This window comes from Engystomops pustulosus, chromosome 3, assembly GCF_040894005.1.
Source record: "Engystomops pustulosus chromosome 3, aEngPut4.maternal, whole genome shotgun sequence".
Taxonomy (NCBI): Eukaryota; Metazoa; Chordata; class Amphibia; order Anura; family Leptodactylidae; genus Engystomops; species Engystomops pustulosus.
In genome coordinates this window covers 207,655,751-207,668,352 of record NC_092413.1, presented here as the reverse complement: position 1 = coordinate 207,668,352, position 12,602 = coordinate 207,655,751, and the positions used below count along the sequence as shown (strand labels likewise).

Here is a 12,602-nt window from a genome sequence, read left to right as displayed (position 1 = left end):
TTTTTTATAAACTTGTGTATAAGCTAAGTGGGGCTTTTCTGCCAAAAAAATTGTACTCAAAATCTCCGCTTCTACTTGAATATATTCGGCAAGTAGTGGAAATCCCATGTTATATTGTAGATGGTTATACACAATAAATGCCTGTGACCTGACGGCCCCTGGTCTAGGACCCAGTGTTACTTGGAATTTAATGTTCCAATATCTGAGTAATCAGCTTTGTGCGCGATCAATACCATCAGCCTGAACTATGACACGGGCTTTGTTAATGTAGAAGGGAACCTTATTTATGATGACATTTATATTATACAAAGCAATTATCCAATAAATTCTGTGGTCCGCACTGTTAGCTGTTTTCATGATATGATTTTGATGATGCGTTTCTTCATCTCACATCTTCACCAGACCGGGGGTCTTTGGCTGTGATCCGAAGTAAAATGAGGTCAACATGACCAACAAAAAGTAACCCTGTCCAGATCTGTATCAGACACAGGTACACACTTAGGCTCTGCTGGACTTTGATACTGAGCCAGAAAGGCTTTGAGGACATTACCAGAGCCCCCTGTGCTGTAGTTTCACAGTCAATTACACTGTCTCCCTCTACCCCCTGCCCCCTCAGCACTTTCCCCTCCCTCTGCCTAATGTTATCGCACACAGTGGAGGGGGGGGGGGGAGTGCTCCTACACCCTGTAACAGCCGGTGAAGCTGCAGCTTCAGGGGATGATCCCCTCTGGCTCATTAGAATAATTTTTAAAGTTGATTTTAGATGGAAGATGGCCACGGATAACAAATGTAAGAAGATTACCACATTCACAGTGTTAACAGTGTCCCTGGTTTATCATGCTTGGTTTTGATGGCACATTTCTTTTAAGTTGAAGGGGCCTATGGCAGAATCTTTTATATATTTACTAGTTGTAGCTCCAGGTGTTGCCTGGGATAGTAAATAACTGCTCTTAGCTATAGCAAAATAGAATGGGTTAACAAAAAATGTTATCTGTCACTGACTGTCCCTGACACCTACTTTCTCGGTTAGTCTCTTTCACTGTCAGTCTCTGTCACTGTCTGTCTGTCAGTCTCTGGCACTGTCTGTCTCTTTCGCTGTCAGTCTCTATCACTGACTGTCTCTGTCATTCTCTGTCACTGACTGTCTCTGTCACTGACTGTCTGTCACTGTATGTCTGTCAGTCTCTGTTACTGACTGTCTCTGTCTCTCTCTCTACCTCAGACATAAGCTGTCTTATACTAATTGCCTATAGTAACCAATCAAAGATCAGAGCTCATATTAATGACCTGTGGCAAAACAGCAACCAATCACAGCTTAGCTCCTAACTGCCACAGCAGCAGTAGACAATGGCTCCTGTACATGGTGGTTCATAACTGTATTTTGTAAAGCGTGGGTTGAAAATTTCGATTCAAAACCGAGTCTATGACATTCCCTGAATCACAGAGAGCGGATGTGCAAATTTTGGTGATTGTAAAGGTGACGGTGCAGCTTCCTATATTGGACATACACACATACACTTAGCTTTATATATTAGATAAAATGGAGTGTGACACAAAATATCTAGGATAAAATACTATTCACATCTACATCCCAAAATTATTTATACATTTAAAAAAAAAAAAAAATCAATAAGACACAAAGGAAAAGCAATTCATTTACTCATATTGCACTTAACAAATTGTAAGACCAAATATAATTATTACTCCTTAAACCTCTTGTCTGGTGAGCAAATACATGCCTAACATAAGGTAAAAAAAACAAAATAAGTAGTATTTATCACATCAGTCCACCATTGCTCTCATTCCGTCATTGCCAGATTGTACTTCTTGGATCCTTTCAACGCACAGGAAATGACCTCACAGCCAATCACTGACAGAGGCGGGTCGTCTCTGAGGCCAGGTATAAAGCATTTCCTGTGTGTCCAGTGGAAACAGGAAGTAGAAGTCAGAGTAGGCCACTGAAAAACGGGATCGGTGGGGGACCAATGGGGTATATCCACCTTGTTTTATACTATTAACTCTGAGAAAAATTTCACTGCTGGAAAACTCCTTTAAAAATACCGCAAAAATATACATTCAATGGACAACAACGATAAGGCTAAAGTTTTTTTCACAGTATATAGTAACATAATCTTAGCACTGGATAAATCACATGATAGTGGAGACAGATGCCAAAGATGTATAATAACATAGGACATCCGTTGGTGTCTAGCAGCAGGGAGACCAGGCCCGGATCCATGGCCCACTTGTCTATATTGTAGCCTGCACCCTCTTACAGCTGCACATCTTCATGATCTGGTTCTCCGGTGGGGCTGGAGTTATCCATTACCTCCCTGATCACAACCTCCTGGTTAGCTCTGAATGTGAGTGGTACAAATCCTTCTCCGTCTTCGGTGAGGACGATCCACTTTGAACCTAGACACAATAACTATATGTTATGTACTGTTTTAATGTGTGTGAAATATTATCAGGATCTCAGCTTGCTGATGTTGAAGGAAACTTCAACTTTTACAACCATTGGTCATGTGATGGGTACATCTTGTTGGTCGCTTGATGAGCTCACCTTGTTAATCATGTGATGGGCATATCCCATTGGTCATACAATGGGTACACCACATTGGTCACGTGGTTCGAACACCCTGATGGGCACACTCCATTTGTCATTTGATGGGCACACTCCATTTGTCATTTGATGGGCACACTCTGTTGGTCATGTGATGGGCATACCCCATTGGTCATGTGATTGGAACCCCCCATTGGTCATATGATGGGCACACCCTGTTGATCATGTGATGGGCACATCTTTTTTGTCATTTGATGGACACACAAAGGTGGCCTTGTGATGGGCACTCCCTGTTGATCATGTGATAGGCACACCCTGTTGGTCATGTGATGGGCACACTCCATTGTTCATGTGATGGGCACACTCCATTTGTCATTTGATGGGCACACTCCATTTGTCATTTGATGGGCACACTCTGTTGGTCATGTGATGGGCATACCCCATTGGTCATGTGATTGGAACCCCCCATTGGTCATATGATGGGCACACCCTGTTGATCATGTGATGGGCACATCTTTTTTGTCATTTGATGGACACACAAAGGTGGCCTTGTGATGGGCACTCCCTGTTGATCATGTGATAGGCACACCCTGTTGGTCATGTGATGGGCACACTCCATTGTTCATGTGATGGGCACACTCCATTGTTCATGTGATGGGCACACTCCATTGGTCATTTGATGGGCACACTCAATTGGTCATGTGATGAGCTCTCTCCATTGGTCATGTGATGGGCACAGTCCATTGGTCATGTGATGGGCACACTCTGTTGGTCATGTGATGGGCATACCTCATTGGTCATGAAATGTGCACACCCCATTGGTCATGTTGTTGGAACACCCCGTTGGTCATATGATGGGGACACTTCATTGGTCATGTGATGGGCATACTCCATTGGCCATGAAATGGGCACACCCCATTAGTCATTTGATTGGAACACCCCATTGGTCATATGATGGGCACACCCTGTTGATCATGTGATGGGCACATCTTTTTGGTCATTTGATGGGCAAACAAAGGTGGCCTTGTGATGGGCACTGCCCGTTGATCATGTGATAGGCACACCCTATTGGTCATGTGATGGGCACACTCCATTGTTCATGTGATGGGCACTCCCCGTTGGTCATGCAATGAGCACACCCCATTGGTCATGTAATTGGAACACCCCATTGGTCATAAGATGGGCACACTGCAATGGGCATGTGATGAGCACTCCAAGGGGGTTTTGTGAGGGTCACACTTCAATTCATTATTTTCAGCTATGGACCTCTATGTCCATCACATGACCATTAAATAGTCCTAATGAAGGACAGCAAGCAGACAGATTTTAAATCAATCCAAAGCAGATGTATAATTAGTTACTGAACTATTTGTTCATTTGGTGGCCCACAGTATACTAAATTAACTGACTTTACTATCTCAGTCCAATACGATGTCCTGGTGGCCTCTAATATCCTTATAATAACACACACAGATAACATATATGTCAACACATGAGAAAAGTTACCGAATCTCATTTCAATGGCGTTCAAGTGGAAGATCTCCTGCAATGTTCTTAGATGAAGTCTTCCATAGCACAAGAGAACGGCTCTCGCCTCATTTGCTCCATCTCTGGATGAATGCTGGGAATCAGTAGTGAAAATGAATAAAAGTATTAGCCAATAAAATATACATAATCAGTTATACTACATATCAGTGGGCTGGAGTTTATAAAGGGCTACTGTACCTCTTGGTCACTAAAGAGTGTTTAGTGTGCTAGGTCATCAGTATCGCTGCACAGCAGAGCTGTCATTTATGTTCTATGTGCAGGCAGAATGTTATAGAGCAGGAGGATCTGAGCAGATTTTACATAGTGTCCTATCTGCAGGTAGCATGTTCTAGAGCAGGAGGAACTGACCTGATTGTAAGTAGTGTCCTATCTGCAGGTAGCACGTTATAGAGCAGGTAGAACTGACCTGATTGTATGTATTGTCCTATCTGCAGGCAGCATGTTATAGAGCAGGAGGAACTGTCCTGATTGTATGTAGTGTCCTGTGTCCAGGCAGCATGTTATAGAGGAGGAGGAACTGACCTGATTGTATGTAGTGTCCTATCTGCAGGCAGCATGTTATAGACCAGGAGGAATTGACCTGATTGTATGTAGTGTCCTTTCTGCAGGCAGCATGTTATAGACCAGGAGGAATTGACCTGATTGTATGCAGTGTCCTATCTGCAGGCAGCACATTATAGACCATTAGGAACTGACCTGATTTTATGTAGTGTCCTATCTGCAGGGAGCACGTTATAGAGCAGTAGTAGCTGAGCAGATTAATATCTAGCTTAGTGGAAAAATATTCAAAATAATATCTCATCTATTACTAAATATATTTTGCTCTTTCTATACTTAGAAGCACTTATCTAGTCATGTAGGATTTGGGTAGACTAGATCATGTAGGAATTGACTACAGAACACTAACATAATAATATAAGGATACCTGTTGGCGTATGGAGATATAGGGTGGATCATCAGAAGATGGGTACAGCAAACTTTTTGAGTAGGTTTTCCAAGAAGGTTTTGTTTCTGAAGTGTGACCTTCAGAATCTCTTGTTCCTTCTATATCATCCTTGGTGACTGGTGACAAATGATTCCCCTTTGCTTCTTGAGGGTCATTGTTAGATCTCTGAGAAAACGATCTCTCTGGTTTATCAGTGATGCCCTTCATCGGCCTGCGTATGGTGGGCTCGATTTTGAGGTTCTCCAGAGTCATAGGACATTCTGCAAGCAGCTTATTGTCCTCAAAGTCATCTAGACTTGACGATATGCTTTCTTCTCCACTTGCCCCTCTAACAAGATCTCGTAATTTCCGTCTCATACGGGGAGATTTATTTCCCATATGGTTTGGAACCCAAAATTCTTTGCCAATGTTGATATCATCTCCACAACCTTTGACGCCACCAGTGTTCAAACCAGATTGTTCGGATATCAAGTTCTGGCCACAGTTTAGCCTTGAGGGTATATACTCAATGGGCATTATTTTTCGAGTGACTAACTGCACACTGTATTTTTCAGAAGCCAACATCTGAACAAACCCTAAATCAAAGGATTTGGGTCTTCCAACCAAGATCAGTAGCAATGTGTCATTGATAAAGGATAGCCCTTTGGCTTTTTCATTTTCTTCAAGCCGAATTTGTTGAATGTTGGGCATACACGATGGCGCAATGGGATAAATCAACACAAGGTTGGAAGTGTTTGATGCTACTGCAACTCTTTCACAACGAGAATCGAGAGCTATGATGTCCGGGGAGGAGATACCCGGTATGGCCACTTTTCTGGTGGTTGTCGAATTCTTCTCAAAGGTTATAAGCAAGAGATTGGACAATTCCGTCTTGTTTTCACTCGTAATGCTCCTTTGTCTCAAGTGTATGAGTGGACTAGGATCAGACATACGATGCCTGGCGAGGATCTGTGACATTTCTGGTGACATCAACGATGAGACCTTTAACATCTCTACAGGCTCAGATTTACCTGAATCTATAGAAACCCTTCTGCTGTTCCTAGATAGTTCTTCATCCAACATCAGAAGAGAAGATTGTAGAGCAGATCCTTCAGAATCCCTGGGATGGCTAGAAGGGCTTTTTGAAGAAATTTCAGAGGTTACTACCACTTGGTAATCCATAATGGGCTGAATTGAAACAATTGTTGCATCAATATTAAATATAGGGCAAAAGGAACAAGGACTTAAGGTCTTTTGGTCATCATTCCATATGTAAGAGTAGAGAGAGTCCTCCATGGCCACCACCACACGACTCCCATCCTTTGTCCAGCAAGCACATCGTATGACACTACTGCATGTAATGTCCGCCTTCACACTACTACTGTTATTACAGACTGTATATAAGACCGAAACATCCCTTTTGGTTAAAACGAGTAGGATATCTTTTTTGGGGTGCCATATGCATCCTTGTGGGAGGACAGGGAAAGGATCTCCATGCTCACAGGTCTGGGAGACAACCAGTTTGTTCTTTTCCAGTGGGTTGTAGTAGAGTTGCCATATAGTGACATGTTTCTTATGTTGAACCGCAAGTAACGCTGGAGAATCAGTGGAGGGTCCCCAAAATAGACCATGAACATGTTCAAACTGTCCGATGACCACCGAGTTACCAAATTCTGCATCGTCCTTTTGAGGGTGCAGAGCAGTCAGGATGACCTGTTTGCCATCAGTCCAGGCTAAACCATGGATGGTGTGGATAGCCTGGTGAAGAGCGTTCATGCCACATCTCAGGAGCTTTGCTCGTCCGAGGTCCATGTTTGAATATGGAATCAAGTTTAGCAGACGGAAGGAAATCTTAAGGTCTCATCTCTTAGAAAGATGGAGTTATTTGGCTTCAGCATTCCTGTGGACCACATACTTCAGTTGTCCTGCAAGAAGCCACCACAAAAACTATTGTGCAGATCTTCTTCCTAGCACGTCCTGCTGCGTTCACGTTTATCCCTAGAAGACTTAAACCTCCGAAGATTCAAGGAAGGTTTAGCTAATTCCATTTTACTTAGGAAGCAAAGCTGTCCGCTGGTTTTAAGTACTGACATTCTCCCTCTAAATATAACTTTTTAATACATTAACCCTTCCTTGAAGGAAGGTTTCTTATGTAAGAGATTAAGACATAACCTACTAGAAAAAGTCAGGGGGTAATGTGAGTTTACAGGTAGATCCCCTTATTCATTCATTAGATTAACAAAGGATGTGAAGTATTAATCCTCTGCCTCAGCAAGAAGCTCAGTCACAGCAGGAGATGTACATAGTTCCATAGGAGATCAATCTACAGATTCATTGTAACTACAGGATAATAATCCCAGGTCAGGAATACATCTCTAATATCTCCTATCTATCTATCTATCTATCTATCTATCTATCTATCTCATATCTATCTATCTATCTCATATCTATCTATCTATCTATCTATCTATCTATCTATCTATCTATCTATCTCATATCTATCTATCTATCTCATATCTATCTATCTATCTATCTATCTATCTATCTATCTATCTATCTATCTCATATCTATCTATCCATCTATCTATTTCTATCTATCTCATATCTATCTATCTATCTATCTCATATCTATCTATCTATCTCATATCTATCTATCTATCTCCTATCTATATATCTATCTCATATCTATCTATCTATCTATCTATCTATCTATCTATCTATCTATCTATCTCATATCTATCTATCCATCTATCTATTTCTATCTATCTCATATCTATCTATCTATCTCATATCTATCTATCTATCTCCTATCTATATATCTATCTCATATCTATCTATCTATCTATCTATCTATCTATCTCATATCTATCTATCTCATATCTATCTCATATCTATCTATCATATATCTATCTCATATCTATCTCATATCTATCTCATATCTATCTCATATCTATCTCATATCTATCTCATATCTATCTATCTATCTCATATCTATCTATCTATCTATCTATCTATCTATCTATCTATCTCATATCTATCTATCTATCTATCTATCTCATATCTATCTATCTATCTATCTCATATCTATCTATCTATCTATCTATCTCATATCTATCTATCTATCTCATATCTATCTATCTATCTATCTATCTATCTATCTATCTATCTATCTCATATCTATCTATCTATCTATCTATCTCATATCTATCTCATATCTATCTCATATCTATCTATCTCCTATCTGTCACATTTTCTCAGTCTCCTTTCATTATTGGTCACAAATGAGATCTAACAATTTGAGACAAATTTGGCACAAATTTAGGCGCAAATGAATCGGACATGCGACAATTGCAAAACGCATTTACTAAGGCAGAACCAGATCCATCATAGATCTCAAGCCAAAAAAGAAAACAAACCAGGCACAAAAATAGACGAACCTGAGACCCCCTATGATTAATGTCCCCCCTGGTGTTTATCTGACATGAAATCAAAATAAACCTTTCCCGATTTAGATCAATCAGGATTACCGAAATTATTTATATTTGTCGAATGCCAGAATACTGAGAGAGAATTTTAAGGCATTTTAACACTTGATGCAAAGTCAAATGTTTACATACAATTCATTTGAATTTGATACCAGGGGTCGGTTTTAACCCCTTAAGGACGACGGGTTTTTTCGCTCAAAAATCTATAAGTTTTTCATTTTTACGTGTACAGACCTGTGTGAGGGCTTATTTTGTGCGTAACAAATTTTACTTTCCTGTAATGTTATTTATTTTAACATGCCGTGTACTACGAAGCTGAAAAAAAATTCCAAATGTGGAAAAATTGAAAAAAAAACGTCACGTTCTTGTGGGCTCAGTTTTTAGGACTTTCACTCTTCGCTCCAAATAACACACCTACTTTATTCTTTGGTTCGGTGCGATCGCGGTGATACCAAATTTATATAGGTTTTATTGTGTTTTAATACATTTTCAAAAATTAAACGAATGTGTACAAAAAAGAAAAAAAAATTTTGTCATCTTCTGAAGCTAATAACTTTTTCATACTTTGGCGCACGGAGCTGTGTGAGGTGTCATTTGTTGCGAAATGAGCCGACGTTTGCATTGCTACCATTTTGAGGTCTGTGCGATATTTTGATAATTTTTTATTCCATTTTTTATGTGATGTAAAAAGGTGTAAAAGTCGCATTTCGGACATTTGGGCGCCATTTCCCGTCTCGGAGGTCACCGCCGGCCGTAACCGTTTTTATATTTTGATAGATCGGGCATTTTGGGACGCGGCAATACCTAATGTCTCTGTGATTTTTACTGTTTATTATGTTTTATATCAGTTCTAGGGAAAGGGGGGTGATTTGAATTTTTAATATTTAAAACTTTTTTTTTTCTTTTTTTTTTCACTATTTCTTAGACCATCTAGGGTACATTAACCCTAGATGGTCAGATCGCTCCTACCATATACTGCAATACTTCTGTATTGCAATATATGACATTTTTGCAGCTCATTCATTACAATGAGCCACTGGCTCATTGTAACGAATCTGCAGAAGCCATTAAGCCTCAGGTCAAACGAAGACCCGAGGCTACCATGGCAACCGATCGCCGCCCCCCGATGACGTTCGGGGGCGCGGCGATCGTAATAAAGATGGCGGCGCCAACCCCCACCTTTGTATGAAGAGGACTCAGCCCGTGAGCCCTCTTCATACATTCCTTATACCTCTGCACCGTAGAGCTACGGTGCAGAGGGTTAAGGGGTTAAACAAAATGGGGCCCTGGGCAAAACAAAAAGTGTGGCCCCAAAATAAAGACATTTTATGAAGCCATTGGTATTTCTTGTTAAACTGATATTATTCTTTTTGCAGTAAAATATGAGATAACTTTTGAATATTTTCGTGAATAATGAGTCATCCCTGGCAGTGTATGGCTCCAGCAGGTCTCACTTCGATTTTAACCTAATCTAATGCATATGATCGAAAAAGATAGAAATGACTCATTACAGATGTTAGAAAAATAAAACATTGATGTGAGGTTCTCCGTGGTCATGGAAGTTAAAGATTTCTCTAGAATCCACAAATAACGGAGAACTTTCCAGCTGATTAGGATGGAAGGTCGTAAGGACAAACACACAGAAAAGGTGGAATCATTATGTGTTGGACAATATCCTACAAGGAGACACTGGTTGGTTTTAAACTTATAGCTGAAATATATATATATATGTATATAGCATCAGGCTATGCATCTGCTCACTATGGCGGACTATTATTGGTGGGGCCAATGCTACTAGATTGACCCTTAACATTTTTATTAAGTTTCTGATGCCACGCATAATCTTGACCTTCCCCTCAATCCCTTGTTGTCTGACTACCCTTTTACCCTTATTAATAAATGTGCTTTACCTGAACTACCTGAGTTCTGAATACTTATTGTTTTGACCTTTTGGCTTCTCCATTCTCTCATTTATTGCAGTATTTTCTGACTGGTGCTCAGTAGAGTCAGAAATAATAACCATTTCGGTCAGTACCCGGGGCTAAGGAACACTGAATCTATGTTGAACCTAGGGAAATGCACTAGAAATATATGTTACAATCACCAATAATATTGGAGATTGGATACAATATAATCTTAAAGTGACCCCTTATCCAGAAAACAAAAGAGGACTGTACATAAATAGTCTAGGAGTAATTATACAACATCTTTGATGCCTCTATTCGGCTCTGGATGTCTTTGTTGCTTTGTTCTCCTCTCCTGTTAGGTCTCTCCTAAAATGCCCGCTGACTACTTTTGGGCCTGGCATTGAACAAAAGACTGGTGGCAACTGGTCGATAGCCCCTACTCTGAGTACATTCTCAGAACAGATGATAAATGACCAGAAAGACAGACAGACAGACAAAAGCAAAGTCTGAATAATTTGGTCAAAACCAAGATGGCGGCGAGGTACAGAATTGTTAGGCAAAAGAGTAGTCAGATAACAAATCAAGGGTCAGAATATGCAAAGAGCAAAATAGACATAATAGCAATAAAAGAATCAAGAGACTAGTATAATCTGCCCTGAGGGGACTGAAGAATAGAGATTTATGGAGTTCCTGGATGCTGCCCCGGCCTCTGATTAGTATGGCCACTCAAACCACATATCACAACCCGCAGCTCAGAAACAAGATGTAACCACCCAGCTTTCCACAGAATATACACCAAACTCAGCCAAATAAACTAGCTCTGCAGAACAGGATGTCAACCTCAGCAGAGCATCCCTGGGTGGAGTTCATAACTCTGCAGCAAGAACCCATTCAGCAAGTATCTGTGCAAATATATGGTCAAGACTGGAAGAAAGGGTAGAAAGAATAGGTGGGTGCCATTAGGGGATGGAAAAATTATTGAAACACTAGGGATTAATTAATGTGTGACACATGACTGCTAAGATTTAGACGCAGGGCAGCACGGTTGCTCAGTGGTTAGCATTACAGCCTTGCAGCGCCAGAGACCTGGGTTCAACTCCCAAGGTCAAGATCAGCAAAGAGTTTGTATGTTCTCTTCGTGTTTGCGTGGGTTTCCTCCAGGTCCTCTGATTTCCTCCCACACTCCAAAACATACTGGTAGGTTGATTAGATTGTGAGCCCCATTGGGGACAGGGACTGACGTGACAAGCTCTGTGCAGCGCTGCGTAATCTGTGTGCGCTATATAAATAAATAAAGGGAATATTATTAATATAATATTATTAATAGCCCCCTTCAAGAGTTGTGGGGCATTACCCCTTCCCCTATCTTATCGGGAGAACTGTGTGGGAAGATAATGAAAAGTCTGGCAGAATTATAAATGACCGCTATTAGGATTACAATGAACAGTTAGCGAGCAGCGTGGCGGGCGGCTGTCATGTGGCGGAGCGTGGGCCTGGTATAATATTTATATGGCGCAGTAAAGAAGAAATGTCAGCGCCACCAGGAGAGAGCGGGATATTCAATGTATTGATGAGCTGCTGCATGTTCTATGATGTGAGTTATAGGACTCCCCCACCCTGGAGATGTCCCAGGACGCAGGGAGCCCCAAATATATAATCTGCATCGATCCAGTGTGTGACTGCATCGATATAATGATTGCTAGATGTATACAGCTAAATCTATGAGAGGTGGGGATCATATAAATGCCCAACTTTACAGTATAAATATGTTAGAATTGAGGGAGATATACATGAATAGAGAACCAGCATCTGCCCAGTCCGACTGAGGTACGGATTATGAGATATTAGTCATTTACTAAGGGCCCGATTCGCGTTTTCCCGACGTGTTACCCGAATATGTCCGATTTGCGCCGGTTTTTTTTCCTGAATTGCCCCGGGTTTTTGGCTCACGCGATCGGATTGTGGTGCATTGGGTGGCGTGGCCGAACGAAAACCCGACGGATTCTGAGAAACCGCCGCATTTAAAAAAAAAAAAGTGTCGCGGGACACGAGCTTACCTTCACCAGGTATAAGATCGCGGATTCCGGCGGACCTCGGCGGACTTCAGCGCAGCAGCGACACCTGGTGGACGTCGGAGGAACTGCCTTAGTGAATTGCCGGAAGACCCGAATCCA

General features: G+C 41.1%; 1 protein-coding gene across 1 annotated transcript; it reads right to left on the bottom strand.

Annotated features, from left to right (window-relative positions):
* Nucleotides 1-1,676: 1,676 nt before the first annotated feature.
* On the bottom strand, nucleotides 1,677-6,965 carry LOC140120709 (WD repeat and coiled-coil-containing protein-like). Its single transcript, XM_072139661.1, has 3 exons — nucleotides 5,037-6,965; nucleotides 4,070-4,184; nucleotides 1,677-2,415 (listed from the first exon to the last, which is right to left on the bottom strand). Exons 1-3 carry the CDS (start codon nucleotides 6,846-6,848, stop codon nucleotides 2,273-2,275), a joined length of 2,070 nt encoding a protein of 689 aa, XP_071995762.1. The 5' UTR covers nucleotides 6,849-6,965; the 3' UTR covers nucleotides 1,677-2,272.
* Between the last annotated feature and the right edge of the window lie 5,637 nt (nucleotides 6,966-12,602).